Source organism: Mirounga angustirostris, unplaced genomic scaffold (assembly GCF_029215605.1).
Source record: "Mirounga angustirostris isolate CCGP_5_RB_7025 unplaced genomic scaffold, mMirAng1.0.hap1 SCAF_12, whole genome shotgun sequence".
NCBI lineage: Eukaryota > Metazoa > Chordata > Mammalia > Carnivora > Phocidae > Mirounga > Mirounga angustirostris.
The window spans coordinates 94711920-94732603 of NW_026991720.1; the positions used below are offsets into that span (position 1 = coordinate 94711920).

General features: G+C 45.7%; 1 protein-coding gene across 2 annotated transcripts in view; it reads right to left on the reverse strand.

Annotated features, from left to right (window-relative positions):
• Positions 1-20007, reverse strand: part of GLI3 (GLI family zinc finger 3) — a 276807-nt gene extending 256800 nt beyond the window's left edge. Inside the window, exons 1-2 of one of the 2 annotated variants that reach the window (XM_064575454.1) lie at positions 19880-20007; positions 5501-5662 (exon numbers count right to left, since the gene is read on the reverse strand). In XM_064575454.1, the coding sequence (XP_064431524.1) occupies positions 5501-5621 (121 nt within the window). In that variant the 5' untranslated portion in view covers positions 5622-5662; positions 19880-20007. The remainder of the gene's footprint in view (positions 1-5500; positions 5663-19879) is intronic. The other variant, XM_064575455.1, reaches the window with a different exon arrangement.
• Between the last annotated feature and the right edge of the window lie 677 nt (positions 20008-20684).

The following is a 20684-nucleotide window of genomic DNA, read 5'->3' on the forward strand; positions in this document are numbered from 1 at the left end:
GAGGAAAATCTACCAGGACTTCAAAACTAGTAGGATGTGGGAAGCATGAGAGACGGAGGGGTCAAAGGTGATGGTGCAGTTTCAAGCCTGGGTGACTGCAGGAAAGGTGATCTACTCAGCCTAAATAAGAATCAGAGGTTGCCGGGTTCAGGGACACGTGAGTGTGGAGAGCAAGGGAGCCAGGGCTCTTATGAGAACCAGATTAACAATCATTAGTTAGTTGGTTTAAAAAGGTGAAACATAAAATCTAACTCTGATACAACACAAACCATCTCCTAAATGGGAAACACTTTACCCCAGAAAAAAGAATCAAGAAAAGGGACATGCACATGCTGTTTCTTATGCTAAGCCATATAATCAATGTTAGTTTTCAAGCTTAAAAAAATTCAAAATAAATTTTCTCAAAATTATCTTCCTGATTTTCTGGCTTAAGAAACCATTCAGAAGAATGGCACAGAAAGTTTGCTATCCATCCTTCCTTAAGATGTGCAACTTGGTCACATTCAGGATTTGTGAAACATCTTGAATTATTTTTCAAGAGTCCAGCAGATTCAAAATTACTTTTTCCAAACATTTTTCCCTTCATTTCAAAACCTATGTGTATTTTCAAGAAAACACAATCCTTTTGTTTTGGATTCATAACATTTAACTCATCCACATGCTCTGACCAAGAACAATGGCTGACATCTGCTAAGCTCTTCCGACAGAAGGCTACAGACACTGCCTCACTTAATCCCCTAAAGATCCTGTGAAGTGGGTCTCATTACCTTCTTGCTAAAAAGATGAGGAAACTGAGACTTTGAGAAGTTAATTTGCCCGCACTCACACAGCCGGTCCAGACCTGGTGCAGAACTCAGTCCAAGCCCTCACATCCCCAAACCTAATCAACCAAAGGTTGGTTCTCCTAACCAACATCCTATAATTTGGAATCCATTTTATCTGACAGCCCTTCCCATCCATCTGTCATGTGCCAGGAAACAAAATGTGGCCAAGAAAAAAAAAAAGGGGGTGTTGAACATCTAAAGGCACAAGAAAACTAAAACTCACAGTCTACAGGGTACAAACTACTCACCCATTTCTGAGCAGAATTAAGTACGTCCTCGCTTACCATTAAAAAAAAAAAAAAATTCAGCGAGACAAGAGCTCATGGTGGAGAAGAGCCAATGAATTCCAAATTCCCAACAAAATTCTGAGCCACCTTACTCCCAGCCAGGAGACCAATTGCTATCACGATACACTGATAGGTGTTACTGGACAGTTCAAAAGAAAATCCCAGGGCCAGGAAATAACCAAAGGTCAAAGTAAAAAAAAAAAAAAAAGTATCTCCTTACATATTTGCAGACCATAACACTCTCCCCTTACAAACCTTTAAGAGTCTTTTTTAAGCAGAGGAGAACCAAGTCCTTCCTCTTGAAAGAAACAGAGTGAACACGGAACTTCCTCTCCATTACTAACCTATCAACTCTGGTTTCACATTGCATCACCACTAGGATAATAATTTCTGCTTTCTATCACTTAAGGTATGTTCCCAATAACCATCAGAGCCAATAAAAGATCTCCAAGACCACGGCCTACATACGTTCATTATTAGGGCCTTTCTTGTTTTTAAAGCAGAATAGTAAGTTAATCAGAAAGATCAGATTACCCTTTTCAAAGAAAATCATAGGCCAAAAATGATATAAAACACTTCAAACTGAAAAGTCAGTTATTGCAAATCATGGAAGAAAATGTTACAGGATAAGGACAGTGTTTAAAACGCCAGAATATCTGGATTAAAAAACCATTTACTATTTACAAAACAGAACGTGCAGCTTTGAAAGCAATGAATCCATACCAGCAACAAACAGATTATTAAGGAATTTTACTTGCAGTGCTAGCATATTAACACATTTGGTGGTTTTTAAGTAAACAATGGCACCTAATATGTGGGCACTCACTGTATATGTGAAATATATTAGATGCCAAAAATAATCCTTCATTCACAATTGCACTTAACAAAAACTCAGAGAACTGAAAGTCTTTTCTTCTGTCATTTACGTTTACTAAATAACATTAAAGCTTAAAATCAAACACATGAAACACACACATTGTGGTTCCTGGGTAAGAATACTAAATGCTTTCTAGGTTGATATAGGCTCTTCAATGTTACAAAAAATCAAACGTGGCTTGTCTTTTTCCCCCATACAAGACTCAGAACAGCTTTTCGCTTGTGTGTGTCATTTTAAATTTCAGTGTTAAAGAGTCAAATGCTTATTTAGAAGGCTGTTCAGTTTTTGAACCATACATTTGGGTTGTGCGAATGTGTGTGTTTAAACAAAACTCTGTATGAATGTTATTCTAGGACTAGATACTCAGCTGAGAAAACTAAGAAAACAGATGTGTAAGGACATGCAGTGGAATGTGTGTGGTTTGGCTAGAAGGTTCACAATCGGGAACAAATCGTAGCACATAATGGCTGAAAAAGTTAATTAAGTCAACCTAACACAGCGCCAATAACAAAATTTTTTTGTTTGCTTGTTTTGTTGGATTTTAATCATGAGATTGTGGACGGGGGAGTGGGGGGTGGAATGCATGTATTACATCCATTTGGTTCTTGAGGCTAAACTCATCTTTAGCCATTCATGGACAAATCCCTGAATTTCAGAGCTTTGTAAAGAAAGCCCAAGAACACCCCTGGTCATAGCAGCAATTAGTACTAGCTACGATAGGATGGACATGATCTTAATGTGCGTTGTGTGAACGGCTTCAGTGCAGGTATCCAGGCACCACTGAAATGTTTGGAAAGAGAAAAGAGAGAACAGGAGACAGGGCGGACAAAAGAACTGATGATCAAGGCCATGGCAGCCACCTGCCAGCAATACCCAGCACACCAGCAGCCCCACGTGCAGGAAAACCCAAACCAAACCTGGACCGAACCCTGCCAACCTCCCCCACCCCACCCCCCCACCCCCCCGCTGAGCTGGATGACCCCAGCCAAGTGTGGAGGGAAGCAGGAGACCAGGTAGGAGTCTGCAGAACAAAAAAGAGGCTGGGTCATTCCAGCCCCTGGAGCAGGATCCTGGGACTACAAAGAGGCTCTGAACTAGTTAGGAAAACCTGTGAAGGACCCTGGTACAATTATTAGCATTGCTCACGCGGAGCAATCACGAACCAAAAGGTTTTTGTTCTTGTCTTTAAATTTGCTTTCCGGTTTTCCTGGAATCTTCCAGGAGAACTGCAACCCATGCATAAAACCACCACTTCCATTTCTCTTCTACTTGGTGGGGTCTTTATATTATCCCAAAATAAACATTTAATAAAGCCCTTAGGAGAAACAGGAACACTGGGAACATAGAGCTGGCCGGGTTAGCAGGACAGCTCTCCTGCAGGCACTTGCCCTGCAAACCTCATGAGCATCTGCCCCGAACAGGACAGGTTTTACGCTCAGGAGGCCACATGTATTTCAAGGACACAGGCCAATGGGGCCAAAAGCTAGGAGAGTTTGGTTCAGGATCCGTGATTACTTCAGACGACAGGACCAACTTCGTGAATCATAACTGCTCCTTCTCTGGCTAATGTTCTCGAGGGACTGCTTGGCTCCCACAGGGCTGGTTAGGTTGGTTCTGCTCTGAGTGCCCCTAACTAGGTTCATGAGAGGACCTCGTGGTCAGTGCGGCTCGAGACAAACTCAGCGGCACCAAAACCCTCCCAAAGCACGTGTGGGAGGAGCAGGAGTGGCGGCACCTTCAACGGGACAGACCCACCTCTGCGGGACAGCCCGACCTCTGGGCGAGGCTGCTGAAATTCCACAAGGACAGTGCCTTCCAGAGGGTCCACAAGGGCAGCCGACGGACACTCGTTCTCACCTGTGCTCACACCCACATGCACACTCCTATACACTCATGCTCGCACATACCCACACACTTCTGCACACCCTCACACCCGCCCATGCACACACAAGCTGTAGATAACCAAAAGCTCATGTTTCGCGAAGCGTAACACCCAGAAAGTGCTCATTCCTACAACATCACTATAAAAATTATCAAACAACCTACCCTGCATGTACTGATTCTATTTCTGGAATAAGAAATTTGCCTAATTTTTATGAATTCCAGGGAAAAAAAAGAAACAAGGGTCACGTGATGTTTTAAAAGGCGAAAACAGGGCTTCTTTAACCACACTGGAAGAATAACACAACTATCCAGCTCCATTAAAATAAGATCCAGTCCGGACTTTAAATACCACAAATAAAGGGAGAAATAGGGACAAATTTCCACATGTATGTAAATTCATTATTTTAACTCAGACATAAATATATGTCCCTGAGGATCAATTCAAAACTGGACTCATTAGCAGCAGATTTAACACCAGCCCCTCCCGTGGCCCAGCCAAGCCAGCAACGCACGCTGGTGACATCCAGGAAGGGGAGCCTCCGACAGGGATGGGCACGGGGAACAGGGGCCAGGCTCCTCCGTGTCAGCTTGGACAAGGCCACAGTCAGGAAAGGAAGGTGCAGTTACCTTCCAAAGTAGATTCTGACTGTCCAGTTGTATGTAAAAAAAAAAAAAAATTATAAGTCAACCTAGTAAAGTCTTTCTTGGAATAAATAAAAGCCCACAGGGAGGGAGGGAGCAGGTTGGCTCATGCAAATCAGGGTGCCCAGATGTGCAGTGCCCTAAAGGTTGGAGAAAAGACCAGCTCATTCTTCTCAAGGGCACATGGAAAAGTGGAGGGTGGTGGGAGGAGGCTGGGGAGGCTATGAAATCTACAAAAAGCAAAGGCACCTACTGGCCTAGGACAGTAGAAAAGAGGGAAAAGGAAGCGGTCACCATTAACCTGTTCAGTCTGGTTTTTTCCAGAGGGGGGCTCTGGAATTTGTTTGCAATGCTCCCTGTTTGAATTGAAATGCCTCTCAACACTGTGCTTAAAATATTAAAAAATATATATATATATAGCACCCAGAAACAGCAGCTAGGTGTTATCTGTGAACACAATTCAGTCCATTTTTATAAGCCAACAGCCAAACCTGCGTCTCAGATACCAGTGTTACCTTGAGGTCCAACCATTAACAACTTTTAAAATCCTTTCGAATGAACTGCACAGAGTTGGTGGGGGAGGCAGGGATCCTCTCACCAAATCTTGACAAGGCAACTTTTGCGTCTTTTGTAATAACTAATAACTAATTATTCCAACCAGTGTAGACTTTCCATGTGAAATGCAAAGTATTTTGAACTCCTGCCAGACTAATCAAGACGATTTCCAAAATGCCACAACAGGAACTTCCTATAATAAATAACCTATCACATTTACATCTCAAATTAGAAAATTTGGAAGAAAACATGTAGTCTTGGTGCCAAAATAGAGCTCACTAAAACCTGCCCATCCCGCACCCCCCTTTTGCTTTCTTTAACCTCTAAAGGAACAAACCCTGGTCCAGGTGCAAATGTTCAATGGACAAGGAAGGCAGAGAACACAGAAATGACTCTAGGCTCGGATGCTGGTAATGCCCACAGCTGCTCACCATTGGAAGTGGTGCTGGAGGCCACGGCTTTCTCACTGACATCTCGCGAGGAGCATTTCACTATGGAATTCTCCACTTTCTTCTTCTCAGTGGTTGTGGAGCTGTGGGACTGGGCCTCCATGATGCCTTCTCATTACTTCAGCTCTCTGCTACCAGGAATGCCTAAAACAAAACAATAGCGCCATCAACTTCCAGGAAGAGTGGGCCAAAAAAAAAAAAAAAATCTCACTTAAAAGCCCACTTCACCTGTGGCCTGAGGAGGGGTCTAAGAGCTTTATTTAAGGAGTTCGAAATCTGGAAGACCCTTGCCCACAACTTTTCTTGCAAAAATACCTCCAAGTTGTAATAACAAGCCAGTCAAGTTCTGTCCGACACATGCAAAAGGAGAAGGCAGGGAAGTATCCATAATGTGAGACTTTTCCCAAATTCCTACTGGGCATTTGTTATAAAGTGGTCTGAAGATCTCAATTTTCAGCTGTGTTTATGGTGTGAAACCCAAGGGTCGCATTACTTTTGTAAGCCACATCTACAAGTGTCTCTTTAGGAGGCCAAATTTATAGGGAGGGGCATTGCGATAACTTTCCAAAAGGGGAAGGTTTTTAAGTATTAATTAGGTGTTTCAAAGAGCATGGCCATTTCTCAAGCCCAAGGCCAGCTCCACTTTTGGAAACAGAGCGTGATGTGGGCCAAGAAGCTCGGGATGTCTGCTGACCTGATATATCTGAATTGCAAAATGCCCCTTCATCCTAATTCACCAAGGTAAACCGTACTCTTTAGGCTTTCTTAAGACATGAGAACGTTTCAATTCATTTGTGCTACATTATTAAAACCAACAAAGGCAACAGAACAACATGCTCTGGATCCCACAGGAAAAGTCAAAAGATTGCTGAGAGCAAAGACTGGGACCGCTTAAGAAATACGAACACCCAGCTACAGGCAAGTGCCCTGACTCCTCTCTTTGGTTCTTGTTTTTGTTGTTGTTTTGTTTTGTTTGTTTGTTTTTGCAGTCATGAGTTGCACCTGCAAAGACTGCAAGATGAAAAGTGTCCTCTCCAGCATGTTTTCCTCAAGCTGTCTAGATTGCAACACTCATGGTGGGCATTAGCAGACGCCACCATGTTCAATCCAAACAACGATTACTGAAATAAAACAAGCAACTGCTTAACCGACTAAAAGGGTTAAAATACCAGATGAAATCTTTTTAGTCAGCCTTAACTCAAATTTGCAAGGGAATTGAAAAGTCTTTCTTTATTGTATGAGAAATTCTCCCCTTGGTCTGGAATTCAAGTAACTAGAAAAGCTTAAGATCCAGAGGCTGCCGGGCACAAAGCAATAAACCCTCCAAATACTCATATATCTCTTCTGCTAACCCCCATTTGTTTGCCTTGATTATCCACTGTCATTCATTGTAAAACACACAAGTTACTTAAGAACAGCTTTTCTAGAATAAAAAAAGAAAAAAAGCAGCACTGAGTTAAATTTGCATATCAATTGTGAGATCCACTCCAAATTCTGAAACATCTGTCAAAGAGCGCTAACAAAGTACCACAGTAAAGGAGCTGCTGATCCTCCTTTCACTGGGCTGAGGCCAGGCGCTGGTCCAGAGGCCAGAGCCTCTTTAGAGGCTGCTACCTGAATGGCGCCCCCTGGAGTTACCCCGCGATTCAGATCTCTCATCTGTCACATGATGGAATCACACCTTGGGATCTGGGACTTAACCTTGGGGGAAGGTGGGTACGGTCCTCTTTAAGATGTTAAAAGTTATGGATCCTCTCCCCAGAAAAATACCCTTCAACACACACCAAAGAGTGTACATTTGATTTCCAAGGGATCACGGGCCCTCCAAGCTCTTCCATGAATACAGATCGAGAACCTGTATGCTCCCCCCAAAACTGATGTTAATATCATCTTTAAAGTATGCCACAAGAAGAGTTTAACCCAGTCCAGAGCACTGATTCCCAAGGTCGGACAAGAGCCACCTGGATCAGCCTTGCCACAGTGCTTCCAAGACATTCGAATTCCCAGGTCCAATCCCTGACGTCTCGGAGGTAGCCCCTGGAAACTTTAGCCAGCACTGGTAAGCATTAGGCTCAGCAAAGCTTGCAGACAACTGTTCCACACATTTCTGTTCACTGCTATGTGTCCAGTGCAACAGGTACCCATTGACGTTTTTGCCAACTGGATGAAGAAATGAATGGGTGGCAGCCCAGACTACTGAATTTCAACAGCCTGCCATGAGCCTTTCCCAACGCCCATCACAATAATGAAGTCATCTTCCAGAATCTTTCCTGAATGGCTTCATGGCCAGCTTCCCCTCCAGATCCTAAGCTCCATGAAGACAAGCACCATGGCTATCTTCCTAGCACCTCATACCCATAAGAATGTTTACCGAGTAAATAAACGATCCTGAGATGACCTGGTGACCCGGACAATCCTGCAGTGTCTTCAATCTTAATCACCATTGATTCCGCTACATATCTTTTCTTTCATAGCCAGTGTTTCTTCGAAAACTGACGAATTATACAAAAACTAATAGTTTTCAACAGGAATATTTCATCGAAACACTCCATTCACAACCATTTTGGATAAACAGGCATTTACTATAATTGTTTCCCTCAAAACCCACATACGGTTTTATTGGTCGAATTTGGATGGAGTTTGCTAAGTTAAAACTGCACATGGAAACAAGCCAAGGGACCAGGAAAAAAAAAAAAAAATGAAAGGATAGGATTCCTTCCTGGCTAAGAAATAAGTCTGTCCGTTAGTAGAGGGAGCTAATTAACAGTAGTGAGGTGACAAGTCACCAAAGTTCCTTGAGAAACTTGGGTTTTGTGGAGTTGTTGGTTTTTCCCCCAAGCAAAGGACTTCGTTTTAACAAAGCAATAAACCCTCCAAATACTCATCACCAGAGAGAGAGGTTCACGTGAGAAGAGGTAAAGCCCCAGGCACTGACTGAAATTGCACTAATTAATGGTCTTAGAGAATACCAATTCCTACCCCCTCTCCCTGTTCGAAATGGATTTTTTTTTAAAAATGGGCCCTTGGTCACTCAAGAATCTACCCCCTTCTTCTATTTTGACAACTTATTTTTAGATCTCATTAGTTAGTAACTAATTATTTAAAAGTGTGGTTTATGCTTGGAACAGGGCTATAAAAATGGCAACTTGCCAAGGTAGACATCTGCTTCCTGTATATCCCTATAAATTATATCAGCTTATTTTACTGATAAAAACACAACTTTGTCCCTGTCAGTTACAAAGGGGAAAGTTTTAACATTCTAGGCTCTCACACCTCATCAAAACTATGCATGAGGAGTTAGCAGAAGAGGGTCTGCTTCTAGCAGTAGGGGCAGGTTGGTTTTTCTTTTTTTTTTTTTCCATAGAACATTAAGCCCAGTTTGGAAACTCAGTCCTGATTTGATATTTGAAGGTGTGAGGTACAGAAGTGTCCAGTAAAAATTCCTTGTGGAATCTTCAAGCCTACCTAACTGAAGCAGTGGCCCACAGTACTATTTTTAAAACCTGGGATTTCTTAAATAAAGTATAATTTATTTAGAACATAAGTTGCAAGGAAAACTTTTTCAGTTCTGCTTCACTTCAAAGATTTTTCTCTGAGGAAAACATGCCACTGGTTTTTAGACGGGAATGAAAGGTGACTTTCCCCACCCCGCCCCCACCACGTTTCCTCCTCTCAGAACTCCACACTGTTCCTCAGCTCCTTCCACCACATGCAACATTACGTGCAAGATTTGCTGGCATGCCCCTTGACTTTTTATGCTTATGGAGAAAAGAAAAAAGAGAAAAATTTTTTTTGTAGCTGATGTTGGAAGTCCCAGCAGCTTGAATAGATGAAAAAGCAAAACAAAACAAAAAAACAACCAAGGAAATCTCTGATAGTGCAGACCTGCTAGAGCATGAAGTTGCATAGGTAAATGAAGGGATAAAAATTCCTTCCTGAAAGCAGTCCTGGCTTTTCCCCATTCAACCGTCCCTTGAACCTTTTGTAATTTCCCGGAGGCCTAAACCCAGGGCACAATTAATTCCAGACCCTATTTTAAACCTAATCCTTCGCCCACTAGCAACCTGCCTGCAGGTGGGTCTTTCCTCTCTGAATTAGAAATCTGAACTTGCATCAACCTCCTACTACAGGAGAAAGCATCTAAAGCTTGCTGGAGGCCCTGACCAGGTGACGGTGGAGTTGGTGCACGGCTCCATTTGAAAGTCAGTTCAAGAAAGACGCCAACAGACCACACTGGGCAATTCTTGGGGGGACCTGCATTTGAAACGGCCCCTTCGCACAGAAAGCCTCCAGTGGCCCTGTCTTCAGAGCTGCCGTGAAGAAAACCAAACCAAACCCCAGGAACTTCATCACGGCAAAGAGGAGTCCCCGTTCTTATTATAATAGTTCTCCAGGCTGTGGGCCGGGGTCATTTCGGGAGAGCTCCCGGGCTCGGCCTGCGCCCCCACGCCCGCTGCCCCGCGTGCGGCCCCGCGCACGGTTCCAGCCAGGCTGCCGGTCCGCACTCCTGTCCCGCTTCCCCGCGCCGCCCCGGCGGGCCTGCGGCTCTCGGCGGGCGGGCGCACGGCGCTCCGGGCCCCGGCCCCGCTCCCCGGCCGGCCGCCGCGGCCGCCCCGCTTCCCCGGCGGCCCGCAGCGCCCCGCGCGCCCCGCGCGCCCCGCGCCCCGGCACGGGCGCGGCTCCCGGAAGCCGCGGGGGCTGTCGCGGGGTGTCGGGGGCCGCGGGGACGCCGGCGGCCCCGCCGCGAACCGCATTCCTGAGGCTGGCTTCCCGGCACGGCGAGGCTGAACGGTCGCAACCGGCAGGGCCTCTGCAGGGAAAGAAGCGCCCCTTACCACTTTTTTCGCACTGGCTACCCTGCTCCTTGGGCATAGTCACGGGCACTGGGAAACTCTCTGCAACAGGCCCGGCAGCATTTCCAGCAGACAGTTGTCCGAGGGAGCCCCGCTCTCATTCACACAGCTGTTTTCCCAGCTGAATCCGGGGAGGTGCAACTTTCCAGGTACTTCGCAATGCAACACCCTGTGTGTCTCGCTGCCATAAAACATTGGGGAACACTGGAGGTCTTCACAAGCCAATGGGTGTGGGCTTCACTCACAAAACTTCTAACTCACCGTCCATTAACCTGGCCCCCAAATGTTGTTTCTCCACCAGCTGCCCTAAGTAGATTCAGGTGTTGTGAATGGTTAAGGGTTGGACACATCTCCTTGTGTCTCAGGGAGGGAGGCGCTCAGTGGAGTTCCAAAGTTCAACCTCAACAGGCTTTGGGTAGTGAACAGGGAGGATGAAAAAATCACAATTCTGGGAACATGTGCAAAAATCAGCCTTTCCCAGTGCAGGTCTCTGCAGTGAAACCTGGGATCCACATCCAAGCAGGATTTCTTCATCACTTCAACAGTTAAAATTTTTTTAAGGACAGCACCAGTGCTAAAACCAACATGTAAAATGTTTGAACTGTCTGCGACTTTCTAATCTAAGGTGAAATGAAACAGTAGTTATAAACTGATAATGCATCCTTTGTGAACAGCAGACTACTTAATTTATTTCCCTAATCCAGTTGGTTTATTTTTAAGTTGCCTGAACCTGGGCAATAATTCTCTTTCATTTTTGTCTTAACGCATTTAAAGATGTAAAAAACTAAGTTAAAAGCTTGATGTGGGAACCCAATGCGTTTCTGATAGGTTAAAATAGCTCCTGCCAATGAGGGATCAGAGAGAAGGCATTCCAGTAGGCCGAGCAGGGCTTTTAACAGCACCATGATTAGGCCTTAAGTGAGAAATTATTCTGTGCAGCTTAGGGAACTATTGCTCGAGTGGAATAAGGCTTTCCTCCAGAGAAATTACATTTACTTACACCTGCCTGTATATTTATAAGCTGAATGATCTCCCTAATGGGCTCATGTTTTAAAAAGCCAGAAGGAAGCAGCCTGTGTAAGGATTTCTGAGGGGTCTCCCCTGTATCACTGAGGAGTGACATTTTTCTCACCTTTTATTACTAGCAGATTAGCTGCTACTTCAAGATGCTACTCTTGGAGCAACTGTTTAGGTAAAATTTCTATTAAATAGTTATACCTTCCTGTAGCATTAAAACTCCATTTCCAATGAAAATGAATCCTTTAGGAAGAAGGGGGAAAAAATCAAGAAGTACAAACTAATGCTGATTTTAACTTTAGAACGATTTTGGAAGTACAAAATGGTCTGAGTTTCAATGAGCAAAATTTAGGGAATTTAAAATGTTTCAGTGGATTTCATGCAACCACGCATTATAGAAAACCTCTTATAGGTTTGTAATGTGGTTGAATTTCCTTGGGCTCCAACTATCTTTCTGAACTTCAAATCCATTACATATGCAGAACCTGTGACCAGCCAACAGTTTCCTTTCCCCTCCTCACCCTTCCCTGTCTGCACTGCTTTCCTTTTCTGCAAGAAAAGAAGCTCTACTTCATAAGTTCTTAATGAAATCTTCATGAATCTTTAACTATAGTATTTTTAAATGTACAATTATTTTACCTTTCCATATGATTTGACTTTTCCTTAATTAGGAAAACCTAAAGCGTTGCCTGCAAACAAGAAAGCTGTTCAAGTTGCCGTAAGTGGTCTTTGGTAGCCTAGACGGTTCCCCAAATCTGCTGCCTATTGTTTTCAATCTTTCTTTCCTATATTTTGGAGGCTTCTCGTCCCAGATAAGCAGTATTCATGATAGATGTCCCAAAATGGAATTACTCTAAAAGGAATGGAATTACTCTAAGGGGAAATAACTGCCTGACTATGGATTAAGTGATTTTGGCTTTAGTAAATTAGTGACATCTAAACTTTTAAGAAATCCACATATTTACCTTCAACCACTGAAAAGCTTTTTGGACACAAAGTAATCACTGCTATTACAGGTAAAATCGCAAATGACATCTTGTGCACCTGTTTTACTTTTCTGCCATCTCTATTGAAAACAAAAGAGCATCAGCTGCTCTCTGTCTGCTGTCAGTAGTATTTTAGGAGAAATATTCCAGCGGAGTATAAGGTCGTTATTTAATACCTGTTGCCAATTCTTGAGTTTTGGGAAACTGTAAAACAGCATCCAGTGTGCTTTGGTTAGGATCTGCAGGAAGCACCCTGCATAGCAGGTGCCATTAACAAATGAGCAATAATGCGGAGCAAGCCGGCACCCCCATTTTCTGTGGGTTTGCTGGAGACAATCCTCAGACAGAAAATGAGATATGTAAGTCAGCTATCAGTCCATAGATCAGCTAAACTCATGAAAACTGTATTTCCCTGAAACCCATATATATCACAAAAACATCATGTCTGATCGAAGGTGTTCCTTGTCTCACTTCACTGAGGTTTACGGGAATTAAAAATTTTCACACATTTTTAGAAGAAAAAAATCCTAAATTTAAAAATTATTCTTACAGGACTGACATAACTTTTGGTTCCTAAAATCATGTGTGTCTTTACAATCAAGCTTAAGGGGACAGAGGACATGGCCTATGAAACCATCACAAATCCTAGACCAGTAATACCTGTTGGGTGCCAAAAACCAGCTAGAGATATCCCAAATGTACCTAATGTATTTTTGTGTGTGTGTGATGTGTTCAGCATACTTTATCCTCCCAATTTTAAAATTGTGACTCCTGAATCTTAATTGCAATTTTAAAAGCAAATTTTCGGGGGCGCCTGGGAGGCTCAGTTGGTTAAGCAACTGCCTTCGGCTCAGGTCATGATCCCAGGGTCCTGGGATCGAGCCCCACGTCGGGCTCCCTGCTCAGCGGAGAGCCTGCTTCTCCCTCTCCCTCTGCCTGCCGCTCCCCCTGCTTGTGCTCTCTCTCTAATACATAAATAATTTTTTTAAAAAAAGCAAATTTTCGAAAATTTAAGGATGTTTAATTAAGTCTTATTCAGTACAAATCACCCCCTCATCCACTGAGCCTATGAACTTTGCTTATTCGCAGAATTCTTCAGCTTATCGTTCACACCTGCCCCGTACACCCTCCATCACATACAAAACTGTCGGTGCAAACTACCCCAAACCGCAAACCCTCCCAGTGAAATGCTTGGGTATGGAATTCCATTTGAACATCCGCAGTTCAAACAGCAGATGCTGTTCTGAGGTGCATGACCTGGTCCACACTTCTGGCCACTCCATTCAGGTTTCCATTCATCTGAGTTCATTAAGGCTTCATTCTTAGGAGGCTGGCTGAGGTTTCTCTACACACAGGTAACTCTCTTGAGACTGAGTTATTCTTTTTAAAAATATCACAAAATGAAATCAATCATACAGTTTAACTGTCTCATGCCTTCATTACTGCACTTTGAAAGTTACCTTGCATCCAAGTTGGGAGCATTATGCGGTCTGTCCCTTGTTGTAAAAACCAATAGTTTATAATGTAAGGCACCCTGGAATATTGTTAGGTATTTTACACAGTCTTCAAAAAAAGTCAAAGTGGCTAAAGCTAAAAATGTGCAAATGAGAATAAGCAAGTAAGAGATCACACTGCATTCTGAAGGTATTCCAACAGAGATTTAAATAAAGTTACATTTGTCTCCCATTATTTAATTTTGTGGCATAAAAATTACTCACATGTATACAATCAAATGCTTATATTTAAAACATACTCCTTTCTCAGTCTCTCCCTCCCTCCCTCTTTCTGTCTCTCTCTCTCACACACACACACTGTTGCCCCCTCCCATCAAAAAAAAAAAAAAAAGTAAAGAAAAGAAAAGCCCCAAAGCTGTTTCAGGCCAGCAATCAATCCAATTTACTGCAGGTACAATTTATATGTACAGTGCATACCACAACAAAACCACAGTATGATGCCAACAGGGCCCTTAAGAAAGTTCTCCCCTAAATCTCTGGAAAGGAGCTTTAAAAGAAAGCAAGGATTACAGGCAGCTAGGAGGTAGGGAGGGGACTTACCTCGAACCCAGCCAAGCGGAAATCAGAGCAGTAATTCTACAAGTCGACAGAGTACACTTTCAAAGCTATAATGGTGTGAAGAAGTGCTGGGCAGCATGGCCTGAAGGCAGCGCTAATACACTGATGACTAATGGCCGGGCCAGGGCAGACAATGAATTTGGGGCTTGAAAACTAACAGAAACCATGCAGTACTTTGACAAATGGGCTTTCACAATTTCATTCATTGAATAACCTTTAAGCACAAAATTGGCTGAGTTCTCTTGGGAATTATATGACATGTTGTTGGACGATGATGTAAGTATTTTCTTTGGTCATTATGACTCTTGAGCAAAATGCAAAAGCACAATATACGGGGACACAACTGTAGATACTACAGATGCAGATGTGGAGCTCCACACAATATTGCCTTTCAGGAGGGGGGCTGGAATGTTCCAGTGCCACCTTATTAACTATGTAATGGCTTGTTCATTCAGTTTCTTTAGAGAGCCATAGATTTTCTGGGACATTTTGTCGGGCTGAAATATACACAACACAGAACAAAAAACACTTTCACGTTAAAAAAAAAAAAAAACAGAAGTGGTCATGAGTAACTAGGAAGTGTGGCACTGAAATATATAGTGCATTTAGAATTACAAATGGGAACAGTCTAATTTTAAGGGGCTACGCAAAGGAAAAGTGCCTTAAAACAACTGAGACACCAGGTGAAGTTTTGCGCTTAGGCACGCATCTAACATCCCATTTCTTTCAAAGGGCTCCCTTCCCTCTTCCCTGCCTAACTAGTCCTTCAATTTACAAATAATAATTTTGGCAATTTTTAAAGAGAGAATGAAATGTCCAAAGTGTCTCTAAATTAACAACACCACTTACTCCAGACAGCATTGCCTTTAGCAGCTCCTAAAAACTTAAGAAAAGGATCTTAAAACAGGAAGCTTAGTGAGCTCATAAAACTGTTGTTGGAGCCAGGAACACATAGCATATTTAATCTGCAAACTGTGGGAGTCTACAGTGATTTCAGCAAGATCTGAGGCATGCCCTCAAGGTTTGCTGGGATCTGGGATTAGGGGGTTGATAAGAACCTCTACTACCCATGGACATGTTTTTCTTCTGCAGTTAAACACAAATGCATAGAGACGTTTGACTGCTGCTTGGCGTTACTGCTCAAGTTATATAAAAGCTTTGCAGCTCCTTTTGCTGTCAATGTATCAAAGTTTAAAAAAAAATCATCAAAGTGTGAAATTTCATTTAAAGTCTTCGCCAGTCTACAGCTCTATTTCACAGGCCCATCACATAAAAGTAAAGATGAAAAATACACTGAAAGTACTTGAAAAAGTTTGCAGCAGTACCCCTGCCCTGTTGTTGTTTATTCTGTCTCCCTTTATTTGCTTTGAAACTCGAACAAATCAATTTTCATCTCGAAAAATGACATGAAGTGAAGGGCAGCATCTTCTACTAGCCTTTAATGAAACGACAACCTGAAGTCATTATGAGAGTGGAATATTTTGCTTAACAAATTAAACTTATACACACACACACGCACACACACATTTCCTCTCTAGTCATTTCAGCATTGTAATTGTTTCTTATGATATAAGTTGGCAGAAAATTTCTTGAATCTTCCAAAACAAGTCAGACCAACTATGGAATATGAATGCCAGCAAAACTAAAACCTCCTTCAAAGAACTCTTTAGCTGGGGATTTACAACAATTGCATAAAGAAGAAAAGTCTGACTTTTAAGATAATCTACTATAGTCTAAAAGCATTAACATTCCATTGCTAAGGTTTTCTTGAGGATTTCATGACTCAGTGATTCACTTTTCCTTTAAGACTGGTTTCTCTTAGTCCATTACTGTCTCCATATAAGTGAGTGCATGGAACAATGATCATTAAATTGTTTCCTTTCCTATGCTCCCAACCAAACCCTAGCCTCAAGAAAGTGGGGGGAGGGGGGCAGGAGAGGGAAAATCTCAGTAAAGCAGGATACCTCATATCCAGGGAAGGACCTCAGAAAGGCTAAGCACAGAGAAAGTCTGAAACCCTTCCAGCATACAGGTAATTAAGAAAACGGGCCAAGAAACAAAGGAAAGTCCAACTTTTAGGCTCAGGCATCAAATTGATAAATTAATGACTCTTTCATTAAATAAGTAATGAAATAACTCAACAGAGCCATTTTTCATCAGTACGGAATTTTCTCATTTCTGTCTGTAGTCCTTTGCAAATGAGGCACACGGTAAAAGTGTGTTTATTTTCAGGGCTCGATCAAGGAATACACACATGTCAAAGGTACTGGGAAACTGTAGGTATCTGAGTTGGACCAACTAGCCTATGAATAATAACACAATCTATACCTCATAAAGTGCTTCTGCATGTGTGAAATTTCACTAGACACCTCTCACTTTGGACTCCTTCAGGCATCTTAAACCAAAGCTTCCCGAGGCTGACTTTAAGAATTATATACCCTGAAAGGATCTCCCCTTAGGCAAGGAGTTTCTAATTAAATAGCTTTTAGTATAAAATAAACTCTCTTCTCTCTGTAAGTACGCTGTTACAACTAATTTAAATGTTATTTCATGTTTGTTTTAGGTCAGACTCTAGTCTAACTGGCCAAAGTGTTTGTGTACCACGTTATTAAGACCAATATTTCCTAACATAAACAAATTCTTTAGATACTTCACACAGTTTACATTGTTAGGACCAATCACCGCAGCTTTATTATTGCCCCTCAACTGAAATACCGTTCTGCTTTAGAAAAATGAAGAGATTTTGAGGTTGTTCCACTACTTTAAAACACAGCATTTTCTTCCTTCAAAATAATCTTGACACATGTAATTAAGAAACTGTCAGACTATTATTAATTTTTAATTTAAAACCTAAATGAAATAATTACAGGAATCAATCAATAAGGCACCTATTCAAATTACAGAACAATTACATAAATACTCAAAATTAATACTCTAGGCCAATTCTTGAAGATTTCAGTCTCTAATATGCTAAGACATCAAACAACGTAAAAAGTGTAACCTGGAGACGATGAATAGTTCCTGCCTTAAACAGACTGAAATGAGATCATTTCAATTGGCCATGGCAGAGGCACCCCCCACCAGCCATGCCCAACACACTCAAGCTGGAACTCTTTTTAAAAGTTAATTTAGTTCCACCAGACACACATTTCAGGGATCTAAAAAAAAAAAAAAAAAAAAAAAGGCCTCATCCAAATTTTGTGCAAAATCACATTTGGAGGGAAAAGCCTAGTTATTGGACTAGTTATTGGGAATTTCCAGCAGAGTGCTCTGGAAAGACTAACTGGGACGAGGAAGGAGGAGAGGAAAAGGAGAGCAGAAGGTGTGTTTTGGGAACTAATGATACCAGTCCAGCTAATGGCACTGCCCATGTCTTTGCACAGGGGCCGGTCCTCCATACCTCTGGCGAAAGGGCTCTTTTACTTGGAGATGCGGACAGTCCATCATTTCAAACCGAAATGGCAGCTGGAAAATGTGGAACAGCTGACAAAGAGCTGGGAGAAAATGTTTTACATAAATACATGTACATATAAACTGGCAGAGGGCCACAAGCGCTGTACCCAAGGCCAGAATCTATTCGGCACTGCACACCAGGGAATGGGAAGTATCGAGGCAGCAGGAGTATCGAGGGAGATGCCTCCTTAATCCTCTTTCTACGCGGGGTCAGCAAGGGAAACCCGGGTCCAGCCCCTCTCGGGACCGCATCTCCTGAAGGAGGTGCAGTCAAGGACAGGAGCACAAAGTTCAGGGAAGGCTAAAAGGCCGGGGTGTGCATTGGCGCTTCGGCATCTGGCGATCTGCTTAAAAGTCGCTTCACAAACTCTCCAAGTTTGGGGTAAATATTTACTCGCTCTCGACTTCCTCCCGCCCATTTTCCCTCGGCAACTCCAGAAAGTAACTGTCCCCTGCAGAGCGATTCATACCCAACTCTGCTCTGCGAAAATGCGGCCTCCTGAATGATTATTGCACGGGCCACGATTACTCGCATCCCCGCACTCACTCCCTGCAACTTCTAACGCTTTTATTTCTTTTGTTTTCTTTTTTCTTTCTTTCTTTCTTTTTTTTTTTTTTTTGCGCTGTCCCTGTAAAGGAAAAGAAATAAAAGAATCCCAAATCGTACACAGATGTACAACTTTCACTTTTCCTCTCCGACGACCGCGGCGCGCCCCTCCGCATCCCCGCACACCACACCCCCGCCCTCCGGAGGCTGCGCGGGCTGCCTGCGGCCCCCGCAGCCGCGCTCCCCGCGCGGACCCACCTCGCCGCCCGCCGCCGCCCCCGCCCGCCACCCGAGGGGGACGCAGCCGGGCGGGGAGCGGGGGCGCGGGGTGCCGTCACCGCCGCTGCGAACTTCGTCCCCCTCCAGCACGGGAAATTCTCCGGTCCGTCTCCGGCTTGCCGCGGGCTCAGGCACTTGGCAAGGGAGCCCCGAGGAGGAGGAAGCGAATGAAAGCCTCGCTCCGACGCCGCACGGGTTGCTCTCCAAATCTGGGCGCCTTCTGACAGCCATTTTCATTTCCTCCCGCTCCCCCCGTCGGGGACCCCCTCTCGACCCGGAGGCGCGGGCGCGGCCGCAGGAGCGGGCTGCCGGGTGCCAGGCCCGCGAAACAAAGAACTTCGGGCGGGACGTACCTGCGGCGGCGGCGGCTGTCAAGTCCCCGAACTCCCCATAGACCCGCGTCCGGGGCGCGGGCGGGCGGCTTCGGGCTCCGCGCGGCCGCGGGCGGCTCGGGCTACGGCGAGCGGCCGGGCCGGGCGCGGGGTGCGCCCGCCGCGGGCATGGTGCGGCGCGGGCGGCCGCCGGGCGCGCGGGGAGGGCGAGTCGGCGCGGCGAGTGTGCGCGAGGGCGAGTGTGCGAGCGCGCCGGTGCCGGTGGCGCTGCCCCTGCCCGCTCCCTCCCGCTCGTGCAGCGCCGGCATCGGTTTCAGGGATCGTGTAATCCGATCCCTTCTGACTCACAGGCCCTGAGTGACAGTTCTGATTCGGTTCACCCGCAGGAGGGAGGGGAAAGAGAAAGAAAGCGAGCCCCCACCGCAGTCCCCTCCTGGCATCCAATCGACTTTCTGGAGGAAGGTCCCATCCCGGCAGGGCCGTCCGCGCTGGGTGGAGGAGCCCCCCGCCCCGACCCCGCGCCGCCGGCGCTACTCACGGGGTGGAAAAGTTGTCCCTCGGCTCTCGCTTCCCTCCCTCGCGCTCCCTCCTTCCCTCTTCTCCTCCGCTTCCTCCTCCTCCCCGCGCTCCTCCTCCACCAAGTTTTAACAGAAGTTGCCGGACTCTCCCCTCTCCTCCGCACTCCCTCTTCCTCCGCCCCCGCCCCCGCCCCGTCCCTTTTCTTTCTGCCACTCGCCGGCGCGGTGGGGACGCGCTGAGCAGCGGGACGCCCGCCGCCGCAGGGGGCGAAGTTGGGAAAACTTGGAGTGCTGCTCGCCTTACTTTTGCTTTCTCGCTCCTTCCAGGCCGCGCCGGGGCCCGCGCTTCCCCGCCCGCCGGGGCCCCGCGCCGGGAGCGGGTCCCAGCTGCGACGCGGGCGGCGGCGGCGGCGGCGGCGAGGAGGCGGCGCGCCGCGGGCCGGGCTCGGGGGCTGGGCTGGGGGGGCGGGTGGAGGGAGCCCGGGCGCCCCGAGCCACGCGCGCGCCTCTCCCCTCCCTCCGCCTCCTCCGCCTCCTCCGCCCCTCCCGGGTCCTCACTCAGACATATTCAGGCCCGCTCCTCCTCTTCCCCCTCCTTGACCCCGCGCCCGCTCGGCGCGCCGAGGCCCCACCCACCCGGTGAGGGGAAGGGGGCCCGGGCGTGATGTCACGGCCGCGCTCCCCGCCCGCGCCCGCGGCCCCGCCCGGACGCCCCCGCCGCCCCCACCCCACAGCGCCCCGCGCGCCGTGCTTCGTCCTGTCTGCTTGCATCGCCTCCCACCCCGCCTCGGCTCTCCCTTCTCTTGCTCCCAGTTTGGGCTCCCCTTTCTTCTTTGAAGGCCTCTCGGATCACACCCCGCATTGCCTCCCCACCTCCTCCTTTTACATTTCCCCCAAGCCAACCCTGAAACTCCCTGGCTTGCCAGAGGATGCTTTTGGAAGTTTAGGTTTTTCCTCTCCACCGGACTCATCTGCCCTTGGGGCCAGATCTGGGAAGTGGGAACTCCCACTACACAGCCTACAGTCCCCATGGGCCACTTTATAAAGGACACAAAAACAAAGACCCTGCGGCTTTGGAGCTTGGACTACAACGTGGTGCTTTCCCCTGA